The sequence below is a fragment of the Urocampus carinirostris genome, chromosome 14, assembly GCF_059441175.1.
Source record: "Urocampus carinirostris isolate Australia breed hairy pipefish chromosome 14, RoL_Ucar_1.0, whole genome shotgun sequence".
Classification (NCBI taxonomy): Eukaryota; Metazoa; Chordata; class Actinopteri; order Syngnathiformes; family Syngnathidae; genus Urocampus; species Urocampus carinirostris.
In genome coordinates, this window is record NC_142362.1 from 28245514 (window position 1) to 28270054 (window position 24541).

General features: G+C 39.7%; 1 protein-coding gene across 4 annotated transcripts in view; it reads right to left on the reverse strand.

Moving 5' to 3' along the window:
* The window catches only part of myo16 (myosin XVI), a 208090-nt gene that overhangs the window by 111886 nt on the left and 71663 nt on the right, over positions 1 to 24541 (reverse strand). For all 4 annotated transcript variants that reach the window (XR_015852658.1, XM_088352519.1, XM_088352518.1 and 1 more), the window contains exons 5-11: positions 18402 to 18510; positions 16050 to 16174; positions 15849 to 15974; positions 9055 to 9130; positions 4366 to 4516; positions 4138 to 4288; positions 1603 to 1713 (exon numbers count right to left, since the gene is read on the reverse strand). Coding sequence is in view for 3 of the 4 variants with exons in the window: in XM_088352519.1 (XP_088208645.1) it covers positions 1603 to 1713; positions 4138 to 4288; positions 4366 to 4516; positions 9055 to 9130; positions 15849 to 15974; positions 16050 to 16174; positions 18402 to 18510 (849 nt within the window). In the remaining variant the exon portion in view is untranslated. The remainder of the gene's footprint in view (positions 1 to 1602; positions 1714 to 4137; positions 4289 to 4365; positions 4517 to 9054; positions 9131 to 15848; positions 15975 to 16049; positions 16175 to 18401; positions 18511 to 24541) is intronic.

The window sequence follows — 24541 nt, forward strand, 5'->3', positions numbered from 1 at the left end:
TGGGTATTAGCACGTCACATTGGGTATTTGTATATTGTATTCCTTTTGCTTTATTATTGTATTGTTTTCAGCGAAGGGATGCTGATGGAAATGTTAATTTCCCTGCGGGGATGAATAAAGTATCTATCTATCTATCTATCTATCTATCTATCTATCTATCTATCTATCTATCTATCTATCTATCTATCTATCTATCTATCTATCTATCTAGCTATCTAGCTATCTAGCTATCTAGCTATCTAAATGAATAGATACATTGAGATGAAGTAAATGAGTAAATTTCTACATTTGAGTATATTAATAATCATTAGGTGTGTTAAATAATACTAAATTAGTAAGCCATAAAAGAAGAAGTTAAACGTATGGTGATGCACTTTGTACAAGAATAAATAAGCATAAACTGACCCTCATTGTGGAAACAGAAAACATTACCGCATGATGCAGCTTTCAAGTTAAAAGCAATCGAGCTGGCTTATAAAGAAGGAAACAGCTGCTGCACGTAAACTTCCCATTAATGAATCGATGGTGAGGCGACATAGGGCAATGTTTTTCCTCAGTTAGCGTTCTGCTACCGTGCCTTTTTTGCTGTTACTTGTCTTGCTGCGTCTGGACGAAATTTACCAGTGTTTTTTTACCAGCTCTGTTAGCTCTGTGTTACTTGTGTTGCTGTGTCCCGGTGCTTTTACCATGTGCGTTTGTTCTCAAAGGTTTATTTTTTCTTCTGTTTACAGTAATCCCTTGCCTTACTAACCTCTGTTTCGCTACTTTGCAGATGTTCATCGTGTTCTGCATTCTGATTAGCTAAACAAACGAAGATGCCTTCTATAGCCAACAAAATGGATCTAAATTAGCCTTGGAGCCACATGCAGCTTTTTGGCGCTGCCAAGTGGCTCCATGGCACTTAAAAAATGGTTTCTGTAGGGCAAAACCAGAAGGAAATGCAATTTTTTATAATGTTCACACAATGGTCGCAAACTATCATGTAAAGTGATGTGGATCATGTCATTAATCCATACACTTGGGAAATAAAAGAGCAAGATTATTTTTTTTAATTATAATTTGACAGTAAAGAAGTTTTTTGAAAATAATACTTCAAGAAAGTGTAGCACTTTTATTTGATAAACAAATATGTGAGCCCGTAAACTGTGTGTGTTCTTGAGTACTAAATAAATATTTAAATGAATCAATGTTTCTACTTAGAAAGTTTTGACTATCGCAAGACGTTTTTGAAATTTTACCCTCGCAAAAATGAGGGATTACTGTACCGTAATTTTTGTAACTATCTTATGTTTAAAAATGGGCACACGTGGCTTATATTTAGGTGCACGTTATGTATGAATAAAATGTTTTATTTTAAAAAAATGTATTGGGTGCATGTTATAGTCAGGTGCGGGTCATAATCTATTCATTATACTGGATTAGATTAGATTATAGGTACTTGACTAAAATACGGATGTGATGATTAAAATAATAAAAAGGATAATCTGGGCAATTTGAACAATCATGAATTTGCAGTGAAACATTTCAATATTACAATAATATTTAAATACATATTATTTAATAATAAAAAAGTATAATTACAAATTGTTCCTATCCACTTACATATATTTGGTCGTTGGCAAAACGCTTCTGCATCTCGTACAGCAGACTGCTGTCTGTCAACTCGCTGAGGGACGCCAAGTCATCGTTGGGTGCCGGAGGCATCAACTTTACCTGTGTATTAACACCAAAGTGCAAACATACATCCTTAGTTGTGTAGGCAAGGTAAGGAAAGGTCAAGTGATATCAATAAAAAATGTACAGTGCCTTTGTTTTCTATGCTACCGTTTATATACACTGGAGATCAAATTTAGAAAACCATTTACAAATAGCTGATTACGTCTGAAATACTGCATTCTTCAATGCTTATGTTTAAGGACATTTATTTGTGTCTTTTCGTTACTACTAGAACTTTTTCACTAAAGGAATAAGGCATTTAAAAGGAAAAACAGTACTTTCAGGTGCCTCCCACTTAATGGTGCTAATCTAGCACATGGTTTCACTGACTTAGCAAGACTGTGGGCCGTTCTAAAATGATTGAAAGCCCTGGCAGCAGGTTGTTGAGATGAAAATGACAGGGGTGACACTTTCAGACATAGCAAGACAAGTTGATCGTTCAAATCTGTGATTTCGAGAATATTAAATATTTCCAAAACTACAAACTCATTCAAGTCGCCGAAGAAGGCTGATCATCCACGAAACACAAATGCAAGAGAGGACAGGTCACTGCGGACAATGGGTAATCGTTTCAACACTGCAGCTCCAACTGCTCGCCAGTTCAGTGCTGAACATGGTAAGGATCTGTCTCGCCATTTAAGAGATTTGGAATAAAGGCCAACACTGCAGTGACCAAACCTGGAGTGACCAAACCGAAATTAAAAAAAAAATAGAAAGCTAGACTGAGTATGTTTTGTGGACAGGGAGGAACTGGTCCAGAGTTTACTTAAGTGATAAAAGCAAATTTAATGTCGTTGGGTCTGATGGAAAGCATCATATTTGGTGACACATTGGAGAAAGACGAAACTCAAAGCGTGTAAAAAAAGTCAGTGAAAGGTGGAGGAGGAAATGCCATGGTTTGGGGCATGTTTTCTGCAGCAGGAGTTAGGCCTTGTGTACAGCTGCAAATGTGTATCAGAACCATTTTCAACAATACATGGGTCTTTACTTGCATTTATCGCCCAATCAGCCTGCAGTCTTCATGAAGAACAGTGCTTTGTGTCACATATCAAACGGGTTAATGATTATTTTGAAGGTGAAAACATTGAATAAATGGCATGGCCTGCCCAGAGTCCTGATCTCAACCCAATAGCGAACCTCTGGAAAATCATTGGTGACAAAGTTATGGTCAGGAAACCCACATCAGAGCAGTATGAGAGACTAGTGCTATCATGTGGCCGCAGATGTCCTGTAGTCATTCACAGAAGAGTCTTGTAAACTTATTCCTTATCACTGTCTGTTGTTACCTTCAGATTTTTTTTCCATGCCAAATACATTGTTGCACTCTAATTTTAATCAGTGTGTTTCATGCAAAATATTTCTGGGGTGAAATTTCTTTCATCACTTTGTGAAAAAAAGTGTTGTAGCACCATGATATAGAAGCAATAAAATGCCGTTAACCTGTGGAACATAGAGGATGGTATTATTTCAAATTATTCAATATATTTTTTTTAAGTTTTTCTCTAAATTTGAACTGTCTGGTGTTTGAAGATGTACTAAATTTTGCTACTGGCTGTTAACCCTCTCGGTCTAAGGTGTTCTCGCCCCAAGATTAGGGAGATTAAAGGACCAGTGTGCAACCACAAAGCAGAGGCTCTGCCGAACACAGAAAGGCCACCTCTATTTTGAGAAGAACCCAAGTAAATTTTGGACCTCACACTCATTTACCCAGAACGTTTTGGTAATGAATAGACCTCTTTGTTCAACCCCAGAAATCTGTTTCTTGGCTGTGTGTTTTTCCGAGTGCGACTCCCCAGGAATCCACATGACAAAGTAATTTTAATTTACATGAAGCAACATCTTAAAGCCTTTTGTGCATGGAATTTTAAGGTGTCTGACAGGTTTAACCAAATACATGGGTAAGATGGTAAATGGACATAATGTACAGTCAGTGAAAACTGTCCAGGGAGCTGGTATCTTGGGTCAAGTACTCTAATAAGCTTCTTGAATCCCTGATTTTCAACAACGTTGATAGGAAACGTGTCTTTTAGTGGAATACGTTTGTCGTGTTGTCAGTCTTAGTAGGCACATGATGTCGGCAAAGTTTGTAGTGCCTGCAAACAACTGAAGATGAGGGGTCTCTCCTGTCTACGACGCTTTCAGCATACTTTGAGTGGGTATGGTGGGTGTTATCTGTTGTCTCTTCATCGCTCATTCTGACCGTGTTAGCTTTCACTCTGTGTGAGAGGACCTAAAATGATTGTCTGGTCCTCGTCACCTTCTACATCTCCTGAATGTTGGTCTGGGACTTGTAGTTACAGTTTACATTTATTGAAGGTTAGAAAAGCTATCATTATTTAGGTTGGCAAAAATATTATGACTATTATTATTGTATTGTTTATCACCTAGGCCTAATTTGGAGAGCCCTAAAAAGCAAATGACCTGTTCCAGTTTGGTTGATCCAGAACTGAAGGTTCCATCCAGGATGTTATCCAGCGAAGGCTGCCGATTAAGACCCTTGCCCGCTTCTCGGAACATGGCCCACTTCTCGAGGAGACTGTCCCGTTTCGAGATCGGGATTCCCAGAGGGTTCCTATGAGATAAATAAAAGTACAGACCCTTTTAATGGTCAAGCATGAGTCAGAAGTATGTAAGAAGTATTTGACCTACAGGTTTTTGACAGGGGTTTTGAAGTCATGTGATCCGCCCTCGTACTGTCGGTCTGTGGGGAACAGAGGAGTGGATGGGTCCTTCAGCCTTTGCAGCCAGCGGGTTTCTCCACTCAGCAGTAAGTCAGCTACAAGCTCTGATGCAGCAATGTCTGAGGACAATTGAGAAACAATCACAATCAAGACGAATTATAAGGCAGTGATGAATGCGGCAAGGGGCCTGCGTGGAGGTAGGTGCCGTGGGAGTGGGGTGGTGCAGGTAGATGGGGAGGTGTATGGGTTTGGGTGAAATGAGGCCCGTGCCGTTGGGGGGCTGATAGATATTGGTGTTCATGGCTATGCTAATTTAATTCCTATTCCTCCTTAGGTTTTCTTTGGAAGATAGTCACCGGGCTAGGTGAAACTACTTCTGATGAAAAAAAATGAGCTGGCAAATCATGGGAAGACCACGTGCTTATCAGACCCACCACCTCAGCCCTTACGCCCAATTATATTGCGCTTTCTGTTTCAGAATGCTGAGTTGAGGAGGATGAAGTCAGGTATCACACTGCTCCATCTATTATTCACCGCTTTGGGTTTCCTGTCCGCTCTAATCAGCTAGGAGTTAAAGACGCGAGGGAATGGCCGAAGTATTATGAAGAGATATACTGAAGAGCACAAATACACGCGCACACACATGAAAAGAACAAAAAAAGAAGCGATGAAGCTATGATAAATTGAGCTAAAGAAAAAAAAATCTAAACCTAAGGCAAAAACCCTACAAATAAGTTAATGACAAGGCTTCAAAATGGCAAGAAAACTTCAGATGAATCGAACTCTATCATCGGCTCCTCATGCCTTGAACCTGATTAGGACATTCCTAATACATACACGATTCAATTCGCATTTCATCTTAAGTAGAAATATTCTACACTCAAGCGCCACTTAGAGCGTTATTGGACACAAAGGCTTCATTTCGGATGACGACCCCCCGGACTCCCATCACTTATTTCCGTTGGTCGTACAGAATACTGAAGGATGGAAGGAGGGCTCTGATGGAGAGAGTTGAGTGGAGCGTCTCTGAGGCCTTATATAATGCATATTGTGGGCCTTGTAGCTAGCAAGGGCAGCTATTGATTATGGCCAAAGCCATTTGGGGCACACTATATGGCCACAGGCACAGATTGGATTTGCTTGGCACAGGCGGGATGTAAAAGCAGGAATCTTAAGATAGTAAAATAATAATGCATGTGCACAATTATGAGGAAGGTTCTGTTGATATTTTTTAATTGTTACCCATTTCTTAAGGGAATCAATGATGCGGACAACACGTAACGGAAACATTAGTACGTACAATCCCCAAAATATTTTTATTACATAAATACCTTAAGATCCCTACATGGGATTTACTTTAAAGGGACACTGTGTAATATTTGACCACTAGATGGCGCAACTGAAAAAGAGTGCAAATACAAAGCCGCCAAAACTGAACCATTTTTCCTCTTAATTTTTTTGGGCCAGCCTTTTCGTGATTTTTTGGGGGGGAGGGGAAACAATAGCAGCAAGATTATAGACAATTATTTCAGCTGCACATGAATATGTGATAAGTTTATACTTTAGTAGACATTAAAAATAAGCATATACATGAATCAATGTTGAACTTGCAAAGAGAACAGGGGAGGACGGTACAAAAATGCCTCATATTGCAAAATTCTAAATCCGTTCTAAAGGCCCTCTTGGAGCCATTTGTTCTTATTAATTCTCCTAGGGTATAAAAAGTAGATCTGCCATGAGGGGGATGGAAATAAAAAAAAACGGCTCCTCCGTGTTATATGTCGAAGTGTCCTTGGGCAAGACACTAAATCCCTAATGCCCCCGATAGCAAGTAGTTGCCTTGCACATTGTAAATGGTTTGGGAGGTCTTCATTGTCTTGAAAAACGCTATGTAAATGCAGACCATTTACATTTACATAATCCCTTGCACTAATCCTAACACAATTTCACAATTCCTGTTTAGGTGTAGCATGTACTTGTCGTCTTGGGGGTGACCGGTAGGGAATGATGACATTTCGTAGGACAGTCCCATGCAAACTAATGTGAGCTGCCTTTAATCAATAGTGAATAAATGCAATGGCAAAGCGAAGCCACAAGACAGCAGTGTCGGCAATATTTCCAAGTAGACTTGTTGAGAAACATGGCAACAATTTTAAACAATTACAAACACTTTACCTGAAATTCAAGCACTTTTCGTCCCTTAAAAACACAACTTTAAAATATAAGCTTTTTCAAGGATTTTAAGCACCTCCTTATACAAACCCTGTAATTAATATACAATGTCCCTTTAAGAAAGCTGGCATCTTGCACTGATATCAATTCTGGATAATTAATGAAATAATATACATTTTTTTGTTTTGTTTACTCTTTTTTGTTAATCTTAGAAAGGTATTCAGGTAAATAGTAAATGTATTAGCAAATGAACAATCGGTACTCATATCTTATTTATCGACTTATTTCTCTTCACCTACATGGCCATTCATTTCCATGCCCCTTTATACCTTTCCAACCCCCTTCACATTGCCACGCCATCCCGCACCCTCAGATCATTCTCCTCCCTCCATCTCACTATACCTGCTGCCATCTCAGCTCCACGGGGAGCGGAGCTTTCAGCCGCTCCGCCCCCTAGCTCTGGAACTCATTGCCGACTGCCCTCCGGAATTTCGCCATCCTTTCCACCCTCAAAACCAGACTCAAAACCCACCTCTTCAGACTCTCCTTTTCCTGATCATCTGCCTCACTTACTGCCCCTTTTTAAATCTACTGTGTTTTTATTTGCTATTTATTTTTTGTTTTATTCATGTTTTATTATTGCTTTGTGGTTGTTTGGTACCCTGTGTCAAGCGACTCTTTGAAGTAGAATGTATTATTATTTTTAGTATTATTGTTTTGGATTTTTTTGTTTCTGCTTAATCTTATTGCATTATTATTATCATTATTAGTATTATTACTATTATTAGTATTACAAGGCACTTACAGCTTAGGTCAGTCTCCAAAAAAATCCTTGTAAATGTTTTTGTCTCTTCATTATTTTTATCTTATTATTTTACCAAATTCTTATTACGTGTCTATCCTGGAGTGGCATGTCTAATCTCAATTAACAAAAATGTTTACTACATCATTATCGATGACAATATAGAGAATTCTAATTCTGACCTAACACAAATGACCATGGTAAGCTTCCACTGAAGGTCTAAGTATTTTACAAGTCAATAAAGACACATGTCAACATATCATTAAGAGGATTCTTGCTAGGGCTGCAACCAACCAATCTTCTAATAATCCATGAATTGGTCGATTACTATTTCAATGAATCAATGAATCGAATGTATTCAAATATTGAGGTTTTGTGAACAAAACAACAGGATACTATATAATGTCAAACTTTTAAAAATTACAAATTTTTGTCAAATAATAATCCAAATTGAAATATAGAATGCTATGCACTTGCTATATATACAGTATAAGACAATGTTTTCCTATCACCCTATTCAATATTACATTTTGACTTATTATAGTTGATTGGTCGGTTAGTTGGATCCCCTAACCAGTAAGGTTGTAGCCGAACCATTTCCTGAGGTGGGGTCTTAGGCAAGTACAGCCTGGTGGCACCCATCCCATGAATTTCATTCTACGTATGTGTAATATTTTTTCTCATCTCATCTCATCTCATTAGCTACACCGCTTGTCCTCGCGGACAAGCCCATCCCAGCAATCATCAGGGGATGGTGGCCAGCCAATCGCAGGGCACACGGGGGACAGACTACCCACTCGCTCATTCACACCTAGGGATAATTTGGACCTGAAATGCTTGTTTTTGGAATGTGGGAGGAAACCGGAACATACAAACTCCGCACAGGAAGTCTGGAGCTGGATTTGAACCCACACAGGAGATTCCCAAGACATGAACTGTGCCGCATATGCGCTAACCACTGCGCCGCCGTTATTCACACAAAAAATATCAAAACACTTTTGATTACCTCCTGTGTAGTCCTTTCTGATGGTTTCTTAATTTTCCTCTTGCTGATGTTTTTGAGTTTTTTTCTTACCCTCATGTAGGTTTTAGATCAGGTGGTATAATAATAGTCTGTACTTTGCAGTAGCATGTGGTTTGTGCAGCCATTTGAGACTTCTTCACCTTGAGAGTTCTTCTTGTGATTAAGGGCTATACAGATAAACATGGCAACTTGACTTGGTTAAATAATTTAATGTGATAAACATTCCCAACCTGAAAATGATATATAATATGGTTTATAATCTGCCTTGTGTTGAAATAATCATGTAATCGAGATTATTTTAAATCTATTTAGTTCATTATTTTTTTCACTGTTTTACTGCAGCACTTTCATTTCCTATTAAAATAGTCTGAATATAAGATAGTGTTTTTATAAATAGCGCCTCCGCCAGACCAAAGTGGTACTACAACCCCCAACGTCACAAAAAAATCCAATGGTCACTTATTTGCATTGATTTAATGTGCTCGGTGGTTCTCAAATCACGCGACACGCCAAATAAATGAATTAATGAGTTGCTATACTTTAATCATCAATTTCAGTCATTAATTTTAAGGAGTCCTGTTCTTTGCGTTGTCTGTTTGATATAAAGACTAAAAAACGCTTCTGGCGCGTTGGAGATTGTGCATGTTTGTGTGTTTTACCTGAGGGCTTGTCTTGGTTGCAGTTGAGCAGCGTGGGGTTGGCTCCATGCCTCAGGAGTCGACTAACAATGCTCGTCTGCAAGGGATGAAGTGAAATCTTACTTAAAGCGTAACACATCTTGTGGTAAAAGCGCAACAAATCTAACATTTCAAACTGCGAGCTTGAATAAACGAGTGAACATATTTCCGTATGAAGCGGCCTGAAGCATTTATGAACACATTTTTTCCTTGTTCTGAAATGCACACGCGGGGAACATTTTACAGTTGGGGTGGTTAAACTACGGCCTGTGGCCCTTCATAATTTTTCATTCATTCTCATTCTTCCTTTCTATTTTGCTTCTTTCTTTTTCAGGTTCTCTATATTTTCTCTCTCTCACTTTATGTGCCTCCATCCCTCTGTTTTTCCCTCTCGCTTTGTCCTGTTTCTTTCTTTTTCTGTTTTTCTCTCTCACCCTACTGTTTCTGTCTCTTTTTATCCCTCTGTATTTGTCTCTTCCTTTGTGTATCTCTTTATCTCTCTTTCTATTTTTTCTCTCACTCTTCTCTGTATTTTACTTCCCTTTTTATGATATCTCTCTTTTTTATCTCTCTCACTTTGTCATTCATGTCACGATTACCAATGTGAGTCACCTGTGCCCGCTCCTTTGGCAGCAACTGCCTCGGACTCTGATTGGTTCCCTGTCCCTATTTAAACCTACTCCTATCTGGTTCCTGTTGTCAGTCCATCTGCGAACCTCAGTATATACTAGGCAAGCCTTTTTCGACCCTGACTCCCACCTGTCACGTTTTTGCTCCCGTCTGTCTCCGATTAGGACCCGCCTTTGATCCTGACCACGTCTGCTCTCCCGTCCCGACTAACGACCCGATTTTGATCCCGACCACGTCTGCTCTCCCGTCCCGACCTACAACCTGTTTTTGACCCCGACCACGTCTGCTCTCCCGTCCCGGCTTACGACCCGTTTCTGACCCCGAACACGTTTTTGCTCCCCTGCCCTGGCTATCGATCTGTTTTTCCGTCCTTGATGCCGCCATCGCTCGCTCTGGAAGATCCACTTCCGTGTTCGGATCACAATCCTAGTACGAGAGCGACTTGCTTCCAGCGCCTAGTGAACGCCGGATCGTGGGCGCAGCCCTTCCTCTTTCCTTTAATATAACTTGTGAGAAACGTAACGCAATTGGGTCCTGTGTCTGTTCTGATATTGACAATTCTATCTCTCCTTATCACTTTGTCTCTTTCTTATTTGTTTTCCTCTTTCTCCCTCAATTTTCTGTCTTTTTTAATCCAACTTTTATTTTTCTCTTCCTTTTCTCTCTTTCTCGGTCTTTGTCCCACCCTTTGGGTAAGTCTTAGTCTCTCTCTTTGTATCCTCTCCCTTTATCTTTCGCTCTCTTCTCCTATCAGGACTAGTCCTCTATAAAAATCGCAGCACCATATTTGACACATGACACTTCTATGACGCACATGTCATAATGAGCCATCACATGTCAAACCAGAAGAGACCCCCACCCCAACTGTCCTCCTTTGTGCACACAATGATGTGACAGTGACTGTTACCCCTGAACTGCAATCTATTTTCATCTGTCACTATCGCTTTGGTTTATATCTTTTTTGTATGCGTGTTACAGTCTTTATGTGCACCTCTGGAAAAAAGCTGTATTTTATTTAGTGCTGGTGTGACACCGATGGACCTCCGAACCCGTTTGTTGAAAGAGATATACTTCAACGCTGACTGTAGTAGTGACTGGTTAATAAAAATGTAATAGACTGGGGATTGAATGTATGTCAGTGCCACAGGGAGAACTGGTCTAATGATTGTGTTGTGCTTTCTACTCAGGGTTGGTACACCTTTGTCATAGTCAAATTCAAGCACTTTTGAAAGACATTTAAAGCCAAATTTCCAATTTTTCTAGTAAAATTAAAAGAAGAAATCTGTTATTTGAACTGTACTTCAAATATTGAAATGATGCTTTCCATAAACACAAGAACACTTTGTTTGAAAAATAACATTTTGCAAGAACACTGAACTGATAGATGAACTTTGCAAGAACGGTTATGAGCACCCGGTCACCACTGTGATTGCCCGAGCGAATGCGATATTGGAAAATAGCTTTTAATAAATGTATTTTTGTCTTTTGACACATAGGGACAATGCTTCTGAATGCATACAGTGGCTTGCGAAACTATTTGGCCCCCTTGAACTGTTTGACCTTTTGCAACATTTCAGATTTCAAACATAAAGATATATAAGTGTAATTTCTTGTGAAGAATCAACAATAAGTGGGACACAATCATGAAGTGGAACGCACTTTATTAGATATTTTAACTTTTTTTTTAACAAATAAATAAACAAAAAGTGGGTGTGCAACAGTATTCAGCCCCTTTACTTTGAGTGCATAAACTCAGTCCAGAAGTTCAGTGAGGATCTCTGAATGATTCAATGTTGATCTAAATGACTAACAACAATAAATGGAATCCACCTGTGTGTAATCAAGTCTCTGTAAGAATGCACCTGCACTATGATAGTCTCAGAGGCTTGTTTAAAGCGCAGAGATCATGATGAAACACGAGGAACACACAAGGCAAGTCCGGGATACTGTTGTGGAGATGTTCAAAGCTGGATTTTGATACAAAAAGATTTCCCAAACTTCAAAAATCCCAAGGAGCAGTGTGCAAGCAATAATATAGAAATAGAAGGGGTATCAGACCACTGCAAATCTACCAGGATCGGGCCATCTACCTTAACTTTCAGTTCATACAAGGCGTAAAAGCAGCACAGCTCATCACTCTCAACACACCATCCCCACAGTCAAACACGGTGGTGGCAGCATCATGGTTTGGGCCTGCTTTTCTTGAGCAGGGACAGGGAGGATGGTTAAAATTGATGGAAGATGGATGGAGCCAAATACAGGACCATTCTGGAAGAAAACCTGGAGTCCGCAAAAGAACTGAGACTGGGACGGAGATTTGTCTTCCAAAAAGACAATGATCCAAAACATGAAGCAAAAGCTACAATGGAATGGTTCACCAAAAAACATATCAGGGTGTTAGAATGGCGAAGTCCAGACGTCAATCCAATTGAGACTCTGTGGAAATAACTGAAAACCGCTGTTCACAAACACGTTCCATCCGACCTCACTGAGCTCGAGCTGTTTTGCAAGGAGGAATGGGCAAAAATATCAGTTTCTTGATGTGTAAAACTGATAAGGACATACCCCAAGCAACTTCCAGCTGTAATCGCAGCTAAAGGTGGCGTACAGAGCATTAACTAAATGGGGCTGAATAATTTTGCACACCCACTTTTTTGTTTTTTATTGGTTAAAAAAAGTTTAAAATATCCAATAAAGTATGTTCCATTTCATGATTGTGTCCAACTTAATGTTTTATATCTTTATGTTTGAAGTCTGAAATGTGGCAAAATGTCACAAAGTTCAAGGGCGCAAAATAGTTTCGCAAGCCACTGTATGTATATGTTACGGCTTGGAATGAGTTAATGACTTGTATGCAAACAAGTTCCTGGAAAGACTGTCCACCCACCAAGTGTGAAATCCAACAAAGAGGGCATCTATTCTCAGCTTCATTTTTCTGAAAACGTCTGAGAAAATATGTATGGGCTAATGAGTCGAAAAAGTCAAATGTGACTCAGCACGCTCGTCATAGCAGCTGACCAGAAACAATCCTTCATGAGCCTCACATGGTCAACTCTGCTAGCAGTCTATAAATACCGACTTCAGACGTCACCGGCAGATTGAGACGTCAACCTTCTATAGAACCCACGCGAAAATGAAAATAGCACCCGTTGACCCCCTTTTCAGAGGCAACAACGATATTAATTATAAGAAAGAAAAAGACAGAAAGAAAAGAAGTCGCCTTTAAAATTAAAGCCACGGCTTCCGTTTTCCAGGTGACTTAAATGTGCCTTCATCTGGAAATCAAATAAATAACCCCACATCCAGCAGAGACTGATGCTAAAACATTTCATTAAAAGGCATTTTTAATCCCCTCACATCCTGTAAGTATTTAAAAACTCTTGCCTGAAGGGGTCACCGCGGCGCTCCCGCTTATCTCTATAGCAGGAGAGCGGAGCTTAATTAGCCGCGGTAATAGGGTCGTACGTCTTCTTAAAGGGTGAGTGTGTGAAGTGTATGCAACATTGCACAGGAGGTCTTTGGGTTTTATGCTGCAGCTCCGGTTACACTTGGCTGTCTGTGTTACTGAGGAACTGTTTGATGGGATAGATAGCCTTCCATCGACTGACTCATTGCTAAAATCTTAAAAAATAAGTCCTCTAAATGCGCTAAATGGACTGTGTACCTATACCAAAAATCTACAAATACATGTTTGATGAAGTCAACAGCAATGCATTGTAGGAGTGAGCGATAATGGGAATTTCAATGCCGATCCGATCCAAGAATATGCATGGGAACATTGTGTCACGAGCAGTGCAAGCAGTGGACTCAAATGCGTAATGTTTAACACAATGCTTTATGGAGGGGTCAGGGAAGTCATGGCGATAGGAAAAAACAACAGCGATCCGGTGCTCGCTGGGCAGGAGGAGCAAGAAGCCCTAAATAATAAATGGATTTTTTTAATGAATGAAGGTTTTTTTGTTCAATTAGGAGGCACTTAATATTACAGACTGTCTTTTTAATAAGGAAGCGGTTCATTTTTGATGAAAATTGGCGTCCGTGACAGTGACTTTATGCGCTTGGCCATGTCCCATTAGGCAAACCAGGAAATAGCAAGCCACTCATATTTAAAGACAGAGGTGGATTAAACTGAGATCCTCTCACTCGCTCTCCCTCTGTCTAGCTCTCATTAATAGAAATGCCAGCTAAGTACTCTTGACTTTCAAATACCGCATTAAAAACTCACCAAAGACGTAATTCGTACTTTAAGACCACGTTATTGTGGCAGTGTTTGTGAGTGAATTGGTCACAATTTCAAGCTCTGTGCAACTACGTCCATGAATGGTTCAGAAAATGACAATAGGATTGTGTCGTTTTAAGACCTTCCTTAACCAGCTAGGGTCTATCCAAAATGCTGCTGCTGGTCTCCTGTCTGGTGCTTGTAGAGGGAGTACATTTATTCGATTCGAGAAAATATACCAATATACCTTTTAGCAATCTCAACAATCTTGACGTCCGTAATGAGAAGGACAAAAATGAGCTCTCCAGCAAGATGACGCAAAACTTGGGAGCGATTCTAAATATGCATATATTCTCTTTGTCAGCACGCAAGCCTAAAGCTCAGGAATGTAATTATATAAACTCCTGATGTGTGCAGTACTCTAATGTAATTATTCTACTTCATAGTGTCAGATCAAAATCTGCGTTCTGTAGCGACTTTGTAAAAAAAAATGTCTCCTCCTCGGAGAGACCACTACGGAGCTAATCTAAATTGCGATGCTCCATCTATAAGCAATGCGATTGACGATCAATGGGGGCAGAAGGAGCAGTTTATCAGTAAGTCTACAGAGTGGCTACGGGCCACTTTGTCGCAGGAAAGATAAATCACCGTTTTTCGCTCCATTGGCACTGAATCAATAGAGCTTGCAAAGGAAGAAAGCAAAAACAAAATTCTAAGTTTAATATTACAGTAACCCTTCGCTGTATCATGGAAGGATGGTAACTGGATTCCCATGACTTCAGAACTGTGCCGCTGACGCACTGGAATTCCAGCTACTGCAGCCTCCCCGTCCAGAGTTAGCATGTTCTCCCCGTGCCTTCATTGCTTTCCACTGGGTACTCTGGTTTCCACCCACATTTCAAAAACATGCATGTCAGGTTAATTGGCTAATTGAAATTGTAACTAGGTGTGAACGAGAGAATGTCTGTCTCTGTGTCCCCTACGACTGGCTGGCAACCACTTCAGGGTGTCCTCTGCCAACTGCCCAGAGATGGCTACAGCACACCCCCACAACCCTAATCTGTCCACATAGTAGAGGAATTGAATCATCTTGAAGCCCCTACGTATGTGTGAAGCATTTCCCTGCAGCGCTTCACTGCTTTAAAGAAAAATTCGCTGTTACTATACTTGATAACAATGCTGACCCTTTCAGTGTCTTTTCTGGCTTGTCAGAGCGCCACGCCTCAGGTCAGAGCTGGTACATTTGCTTTGCCTAACAAGCCGTTAAACACCAGTACCAGTATTTTGCCTTTGATGTCGTGTGTGTGGGGACATGCTCGATTACTGTAATGTACTACTCTCAGGTTTCCCGAATTCTAAAATAAAAAGCATCCAGCAAACACAAAATACTGCAACTAGACTTTTAACAAAGACAAGAATATTTGATTTTGGCTGACCTGTACTGGATTGCTGTTAGTTTAAGATGCTATTTTAAAGTTCCGTTGGTAATATACATAATTTTGCATGGACTTGCCACCTCATATCTTTACGTTTCATTAACCTTCGCTCAGAAAATGCTGGTCTACAAGTGATCCCAAGAGCCAGCTGCTTGATTTTGTCTGTGAAACTGAAATGTACATGTCCTACTGTTTTTCAAGATGTAGAAAGCAAACTGCAATTACTATGCTCGATATTGATGTTGTCCCTTTGCGCCTGAGTGTCTTTTTCCGGCATAACAGAGTAGCCTGTAGTCTGTGAAGCCCTTTGCGACTTCTTGTGATTAAGGGCTATACAAAAAACATGACTTATGGGGCTTCATTCTGCCATCACTAGTATTTCATAAAAAGATAATGGTTTCTATTCCGCACATTTTGACCATTGCGGGCGCGTTTTGGAGCACAACCATCCCGAAAAACAAGGGATTGCTGTACTTTGTGTTTTATTTTACCTGTCCATATTTAGCAGCCAGATGTAGAGGTGTCCAAAAGTTGTGGGCCACAGGATGCGGATCAGCACCGCTCTCCAGTAGTGCAGTCACTGCATCACAAAAGCCGCTGGCGCATGCTATGTGCAGCTTTTGAGAGGTGCAGAAATTTCATGAGCCACGTCCAAAACATTTAAAAAGACTCCACGCACAAAAAAGAAATACCAAGGTGACCCCTTCGTCATTGGGCTGATTGAGGTCTGCCCCTGAGGCAACAAGCTGCCTGATGTCAGACAGCATGGCGTTTGGCCTCTCTGTCCTCATGGCATGCAGTGAAGACACATCCACACCTGTCATTGGTAAATGAAAGAGTTTAAATAAATTGTATTTAGTAGTATCGAGAATTGAAAAGACTTACAGTTTTTGCATTTTCTGTTTTTCGTGGATCATTTTGACTTGATAATTTTGTATTGCATTCACGTGTTGAAAATATGACCGCATCGCTGACATGAAGGGAGCACATTGATTTACACTAAAGGATCATTGATAACAGTTCTAAGATTGACACGATATTGAGTAACCACAAATTCACATACCAAGTCAGGACTCTGGCTAATGTTTACGTCAAAGCTATCAAACATACAGCCCGCGGGCTGGATCCAGCCCACTGGCTGATCCAATCTGGCTGGCCATGCATTTTTGAGTATGTCACAAAAAAGAAGCGATTCTTTTGGTAATTATGATTTTAAAGAAATGCAAACCGAATGCTCACCTTGGCTGCTAGAAGGCAGTAGAGTATATATTCTCAAATTTAGTAGGCCAAGTAGTTTTGCTTGAATGTTGTGTAGAATGTTTTTGTGATTTTGGCCATGAAAGTGTCAAGACCAGAACGGAAACAGGACCCAATTGCGTTACGTTTTTCACAAGTTTTATTGGAGGAAAGAGAAAGGGCTGCGCCCACGATCCGGCGCGGGAAGCAAGTCGCTCTCGTACTCAGTTTGTGATCCGAACATGGAAGTGGAACTTCTGTAGCGAGCGATAGGGTTGTCAAGGACTGGAAAACAGGTCGATAGCCAGGACAGGAGAGCAAAAACGTGGTCGTGTCAGAAACGGGTCGTAAGCCGGGACGGGAGAGCAAACTTGGTCGGGATCAAAAATGCGTCTTAAGTAGGGACGGGAGAGCAGACATGGTCAGAATCAAAACGGGTCGTAGCCGGAGACAGGTGGGAGTCAGGGTCGAAAAAAGCTTGCCTAGTATACACTGAGGTTCGCAGACGGACTGACAACAGTAGATTGACAGGACTGAGTTCAAATAATGACAGGGAGCCAATCAGAACCTGCGGCAGTTGGCGCCAAAAGAGCGGGCACAGCTGAACAGCATCAGTAATCCCGACAGAAAGAGTCAGAAATCATGTTATGAGTGATTACCTTTGGTCTTTTTTTCTGAACAACCCATACTTTTAACATTTGGCATTATCTACCATAAATATGTATTAAGACAATGAATTTGTTTTCCATTTGATGGTCATTTTGTTTAGATTTTTAAAATATGTGAATAAATCAAACTATGTCTAGTTCAAACTGCACAATATTTTCATTCAATATATTTGAGAAGTCAGAATTTGTTCTTGATTTGGGTTTGTAATTTGGGTGCATTGGTGGGTCTTGAAGTCAGGCCAGTTTAGAACCACTGCCTTAAGAGATAATAAATACATCTAAGACAAAACCTACTGGACATGGGCAGTTTTACCCGACACATGTGGGGTAAAACAGCAACTTAACAATGTTTCCATAGCAACGGAGACCCAGCATGCAATATGTTGCATGATGGTTAAAGTGGTGTGATTAGTGTTAGGCTTGGGGGCAGTGGGTTTGAGAGACGGGGGAGGGGAATCTTGCAGCCTGTAGGAGGGATGTGATCACTTCAAGGCTTGGCTGACAAAAGCTGAGTGAAGTAGGCATAAATTACAGTTAATGGTCAGGACTCATTGCATAGACCGACTGTTGTGCGCGTGTTTTTGTGTGCGTTTGTGCACTGCACCTAACCCTTGAAGGGTTTGTGGTCCAGTCACATGCAACTTCAAGAGCAGCCATCCAGAGCATCATTACATGCTGTACATGTGTCTAACCACATTAGGCCCTAAGAGAATATAGTATGTAATACAAAAAAAACAGACTACACTAAAGTCTTTTAGATGCTAATCATGATCACCAATAAAAGGGTTTGCTCATGCTTTTTACGCTAAAAACGCGTGCGATTTGGAACAGTCTATAAATATATATTTTTACGGTTCTGACTTAGTGTGTAACCTTTATGGGCCTGTTTTTTCCTACATGATAAATGTGTGTAAGGCAGGAGTGGGCAAACTACGGCCAGGGAGCCACAAAGGGCCCATCAGACGTTTTTAGTTTATGTCGTTTCTGTTCTACTTTTTTGTATTCTATTTTCTTTAATTTCTTTTTTCAGATGTTGTGACTCTAAAAGTTTTCCTTCTCCTGGTGTACGGCTTTGTTTTTCTGCGATTTTCACATTTTGCCTGTTTTGAACTCTCAAACGTGTGAATTGGATGTTCGTACCGTTTTCTTCCAGATGTTTTTGCAGAATATATCTACTCTCAGTTCCCTCAGGGGCGTAGTCGAAAGGAACGTTGCCATCCACGTCCTGCAGCCGAACGTTCACACCGGCCTTCCGGAAATAGAGAACATATGAAGGGGTCAAGTCTTTTTTTTAAAGAAATTCCATAACAACACGTTACAATAGAACGTCACCCAATCAACTCTTCCAAAATACCAAAAATTGTACAAATATTAGTCAGGAATAAATGTAAATGTTTAACTTCTGAGTTTTACAGGGACTGTGTCTAATATTTAACACCTCCTACTCGGAATAAAATGTGATTGATTAAAACAAGACATTATTGATTTAAATAATAAGCAAAAATACACAAATTATCATGAAACATGCGTTTTTTAAATTCTCGTATGTCAAAAATTGTGCATTTATTTTACATACCATTATCCTCATTTAAAGGGAGCTGACATAATTGCCCACCATCTTGTTGCTGCAGATACCCAAAATCCTTGTAAAGGCTCGGCAAAAAATAAGATGAGAAGAAAGATGGTGTGTTTTGGTCCCTTTGAGTTACCAGTCTGTATTTTTCCCTATTCCTTTAAATACTTGTTTTTGCTTGCTTTAGACCATACATTGACATCAACTGGTCAAATAATACACACTGTCCATTTAGGACACTCAAGATTGTGAACATTTTTCCTCAGCAAAAGGAACTTTAACCAAACCAACAAAAGTCACAAATTCATAGTGCATATTTTTCAGATAGTTCATGTAGTTCATAGTCAGCTCATTCTTTAAGCACGTGCATTTTTTAGACGCGCTTGATTAAACTCTTATTTTTATCATCATTTTGAGGGACTGGGTTAGTGTTTGGACTGTAGTTGAATCAGGCATGTACTTGTTATTACCATTTTCATGCTCCACTAACAATAAACGCGGGGACAAGCATGAACTCACTGTGGACAACCCTTCCCACCCCCAGCCCGCTTTCCTTTTTCCTAATATGTGGCGCGTACAGGAACAGCGTTGTTAAAAGTAAGATGAAATAGTGTAAAAAAATTATTAAAGCTCTTTGAACTGAGAATGGACATTGTTAACAAATACTTAATGGAAAAAATATTACGTTATTCAGTGGAATTTATTTCGATCTTCTGCAGAAATAGTAGCACAACTCTGTCCTTTCTCCTTTGTAATTCTTCATAACGTGCGTAAGGTATCAGTGTTATACCGCTAATCGAGAGTTATTGTAGGGGTTAAGGGATTTGTGAGATGTGAATTTATTCATTTAAATGCATAAATAATTTGCTATAGATACAAAAATGATACAAAATGCAAAGAGCCTTTAATTCGTCACAAAGCAAAGTACATAAGTTTGTCCCCAAAAGTTTGTTTTTAAACAAAAATATGAAATCCAGTGATGCGATGTTTATTGTACAATGTGATAGTCATTTGATACTCATTATATCCGAACAAAATTGTTTTCCCCTGTATCAGTATCATCACATGCCGCTGTCTGTCAATACTGAGGTATGGCTCATCTCTAAAGAGTGGCACAACGCTTTGTATACCGAAAAATAACAACGACCAGATGACCAAGAGGCTGTATCTGATTTAAATCAGGAGGCTTCTTGACAGGTATCCATGGTAAAACAATACTATCTACATGTGCAGACCCCTACCCAAAATACTAGCCTGGAGAGGGATGGGCGCTTTCAGGCTGTAGTTGCCCAAAACACACCACAGGAAATGGTGCCCCTACAACCCTAGCGGCTGTGGGATCCGTGAACCGTGATTCGTCTTTTTAAGGACACTTCAAACGACACAACCCACCTTTAAAACACGCTTTAATAAAGTTTGTTTTACCATGAAAACAGGACTAAATAATACACTGTTCCTTTAAAGTGGTGGAAAAACTATCAACCGATATTGTCTGGTAGTTACTGAAAGGATTATGACTTTAAGAATTTCTAATCCAAAATTCGAGTAGTAACTCAGATGACATTAATCATTTACCTTTTACACCACTACCAGCATCGTTGAATATACTGTATTTGACCTGTTTCATTCAAATTCAACTGTTGTAATCCTAAAAACAAGGATTATGGGATTAAATTAGGTGTGGTGACCGACAAAATCAAAATGTGTTGCTTTTATTCAAGAAATAGAATTATGTGGTAGTTTTTAGTAGGGCATCACAATTTGTGACTCAAAATGCGGTGCTGCTAGTTTGCTTTTCATGGATGCAATCCATTTCAATCATATGATGTCAGCGGATGATGCAAAATGTGCTCGTGGGTTTTTCAACTTGAAGCACTAAAAATAAAAGACACCGTCAAACACAAGCGCATGAGTCGATCGTTTGACTATCCCATAAAAGACAAGTGGTGGAAATGATTGTCACTGGACCAGGTCTGATAACGGTGAGGGGTGCTGTGCCTTAAGTGAGCACCCTTATTGGTTATGAGCGCTAATAGAATTCTAATGACGTAGGTGTGCAGTGGCAAGGAGATTTATGAGCATAGCCCCCCAGGGGAAGGGTTCAAAACCATCACAAAGCTAAAGTCCTAATTGATCCATACATCAGAGACATGACCCGTGTGAAAAAAAATTATATTGTGCATTTCCAGACAAACTGTTTTTGAGGCAAGAGATATTAACTAATGAAGGAATTATAACAGCCTCACTTTATCATCAGAAAGCGATGATTTTTAAAGGAATGATGTAACCCCCGTGAAAGGTAAGTTAAAAAATCTAAATAGAAGGATAATTCAACATTTACCTGAAATGTTTAAAATTGACAAGAAGGACATGTTTTTGTTTGGGATCTGAAACTGCAACCCAGAGTATTGGGACATCTGAATTATCTCACTCGGATGGTACTTGATACGCCCTCAAAGTGTTTCAAGAAAAGTAAGAGGTCTGGTTTTGCAACCTCTGACAAGGGAAGTATCATTGGAATGACACTACAAGTGGGAGGCCCTAGTCGAGAAGTCGGGGTACATATCTTTTCTCTTGATCGGAGGTTGGAAAACTTGACATCCCATTTTTCTGGAATACAGCATGAGTATGTTTGCATATAGGTTTGTCTGTTTGGCGGTTTTTCTGTTCAGATGTCTCTTTGTGTGTCTGTCCATCCAAAAAAGTGGGTAGGAGTTTCAAAAGACCATCATCTTTCACAGGCTGTCAGGTAGGTTGCCCTAGATGTGAAAAAATTCACACAACAAGTTAACTCAGCACTTGAGCACTTTTGTTTTTGTTGACTCAGCATTTTTTCCAAGAAAGACATTCCACTCTATTTGAACAGAAGCACACTGAATATCAATACCATATTTTACAAGACGTCAGGTAGGTTAACCCAGATGTGAAAATGACCCACTAACCCAACCCATTTGGGCAGTTTTTACCCCTAGTTTAGGATTTTAATTGCCATCTGGAATTATTCTTACTCTTTGTGGTTTCCATACTCATTTGCCAATGATTCTTCTAAAAAGGAAAATGCCCCCCAAAATGGTTTTGCGTCTCAACACGAGTGATCTTCTAATTGCGCAGAGCTATTATAGTTTACTATAAATTATGTTAAATGATGTCCACTTTCTTCTCCATTGTTCTTTAAATTGCTAGCTTTTGTTCGAATTAATGCACCACCAAATTGAACACTAATCAAACTTAGAACTACTTCAGTAGCTTTTGTACATTCGGCTTAATATAGTGTTTCTCAACTTATGGGTCGGGACCTAAAAGTGGATTGTAAACCAGTTTTCAGTTGGTCACAGGATGTTCTTTGCCCTGGAAAAATAAAGCTATGAAGAACAAAAAACAGCGCTAATTGCACTTCTTAAAAGTCCATGGCAATAATGTATAGCTGTCCTCTTCTTCCTGTTCAATCGTTGCCCTCCCAATTATGTTTGAGAGGGACCACATCTCATTTTATTGTGATTTTGTTTTGTTTTTTCCTTGTTTTGCCCAATATAAGTCCCAAGAATGATAGTGATCGATCACTAGTCAATTGGACCTAGCAAATACAGGGTTCGTACATGTAATTTCATAGCTATATTCAGGCAATTTTTAAGGAAATTCAAAGCCAATTTCCCAATTTCTCCAGTACCATTTAAAAAATAAATCCTGTGTATTTTGCACAGCCACAAAAATATCTGTGATTGACTGTGCAAGACATACGCTTTTTAGATCTACAGTAAATCGTGAATATATTTTCAGACTTGCACTATACGTGTGTAAATACTTTTGAGACAATCTCTCCCCATACAGGTGTTGGGTAAAATTACAGTAATATGTAGCTTACATTTTCAGTTGCAGAAAGTTCAATTTTCTACTGGGAAATGCTACCTTAATTTTTTTGCACGGCCTATAATAAGTTAACTGTTCCGTAATCCTTGCACTAATGCACATTTCATAGTGCCCTGTGGATGACACTTCTTAGGACAATGCCATACAAACGTATGCCAACTGCCATTAATCATGAAGGAGGAAGAAATGCAATGGCAGCAAAGCCATCGAAATGCAGTGTCAGCTTCATTATTTAGTGGAATTGTTGAGAAACAAGGCAACAATTTCAAGCATTTGCAAGCATTTCACCCAAAGTTCAAGCACCTATCAATCTTTAAAACACAACATTAAAATTCAAGCATTTTCAAGGATTTTAAGCTCCCATACAAACCCAGCTAATAGGAGTTAGAGTAGTCTTTATCGTCATTGTTACCAACCTAGTTGTAGATTAGATGTGGCACTCTAGTATAAACAAGTAACAAATTGCTTAAAAGAGAAAAATAGGAGAAAATCTAGGATAAATAAGTAGTACTAGGACACTGGCCCATGTTGTAAGTGTACCAGAGCAATAGTACCATAGCATTAATAGGAACATAGTTAGGATTGGTATTGAGCACACTCCACTTTATTTACTTGGATCGGATCAAGAGCAAAATCTTTGGTACCGCCCACCCCTAACCCATAATTAACTGAAACAATTTGTAGCTTTAAACTTTTTAAGGACACTTTAAAATGTATTTAGGGGGATTTCTCTCAAGTGTCCTTAAATTCCCTTGGATGAGATTGAGCAGGTGTAACTCATGTTGTTTTCCCTGAGAGTATCAGTTTAAAAATGCCTCAACTCCCTGGAGAGTTACGATGCCGCCACAAAAGTAATAGCAATGCTTTCACGGCTACACAAAGCGGCCGACAGCCCGGGAGGCGCAGATGGCGGCAGGGGAATTATGACAAGTGGCTTGCAGACGCTGAGGCATTAGTCACGTGCCTGCGCCAGAATGATAGGCCAGGACAGATACAAATGAGTTTGTGTTGGCCAGCCGCCCTGCAGCCTGGTAGAGGTTAACAAGTTGACTCTTGACCCGGACTGGTTTACCGGCAGTGTATGATGAACACCCTTTGCCGGTCCAGGAGACAGAATTTGCGCTTCTGTCCATTAGTTATTCATTTAGACAGCTATTCAATTAGGAATTATTTCCCTAGATAATAGCTAATGTGATTGCCATGGAATCGATTGAGAGGAGTCCTAGACCCTTCACCAGTCATTGCCATTGCTAACTGTTTCTCAAATGGCCATTGCCGTACATACCGAAAATTCTGGACTTTAGAGTGCAACTGGTTACAACTCCTATGTGTAACTTTAAGGAAGAAGTATACTTTTGTTTTTGTACAAGACAACATAAAACCAACATAAATGGTACCAACTGTTAGCTTTATTCCAAGTGAATGCTGTTTGTTTTTCCTAACTGTTAGCCATAAGGCTGTGGTTAGCTTAATGCTAACTGAATGTTGTGGTTTTTTTTTCTAGCTACTACCGTTCACTGTAAGGCTTTATCAAGTTTAACATGACTCAAACATTATTACTCCCCCAAACCGTTCTTCTGATTTTTGTTTTCTTGACACAAAACATTGTTTCTTTAGTACATTTGAGAAAACTCCTTTTGGTAATCACAAAACTTAAGTTCTATGTGGACTTTTTTATGTTTTTGCTCTTAGTAAGTTACAGTATTTTAATTTACATTTAATTATTTTGTATTCATGTACAAGTCTAAAAGTAAGCAAGATAGAAGCATCGATCATTTCTTTGGTATCTATAGTGAGTACAGTATTGCATTCTGCTGTTGTGTGAACCTTAGAAGCATCA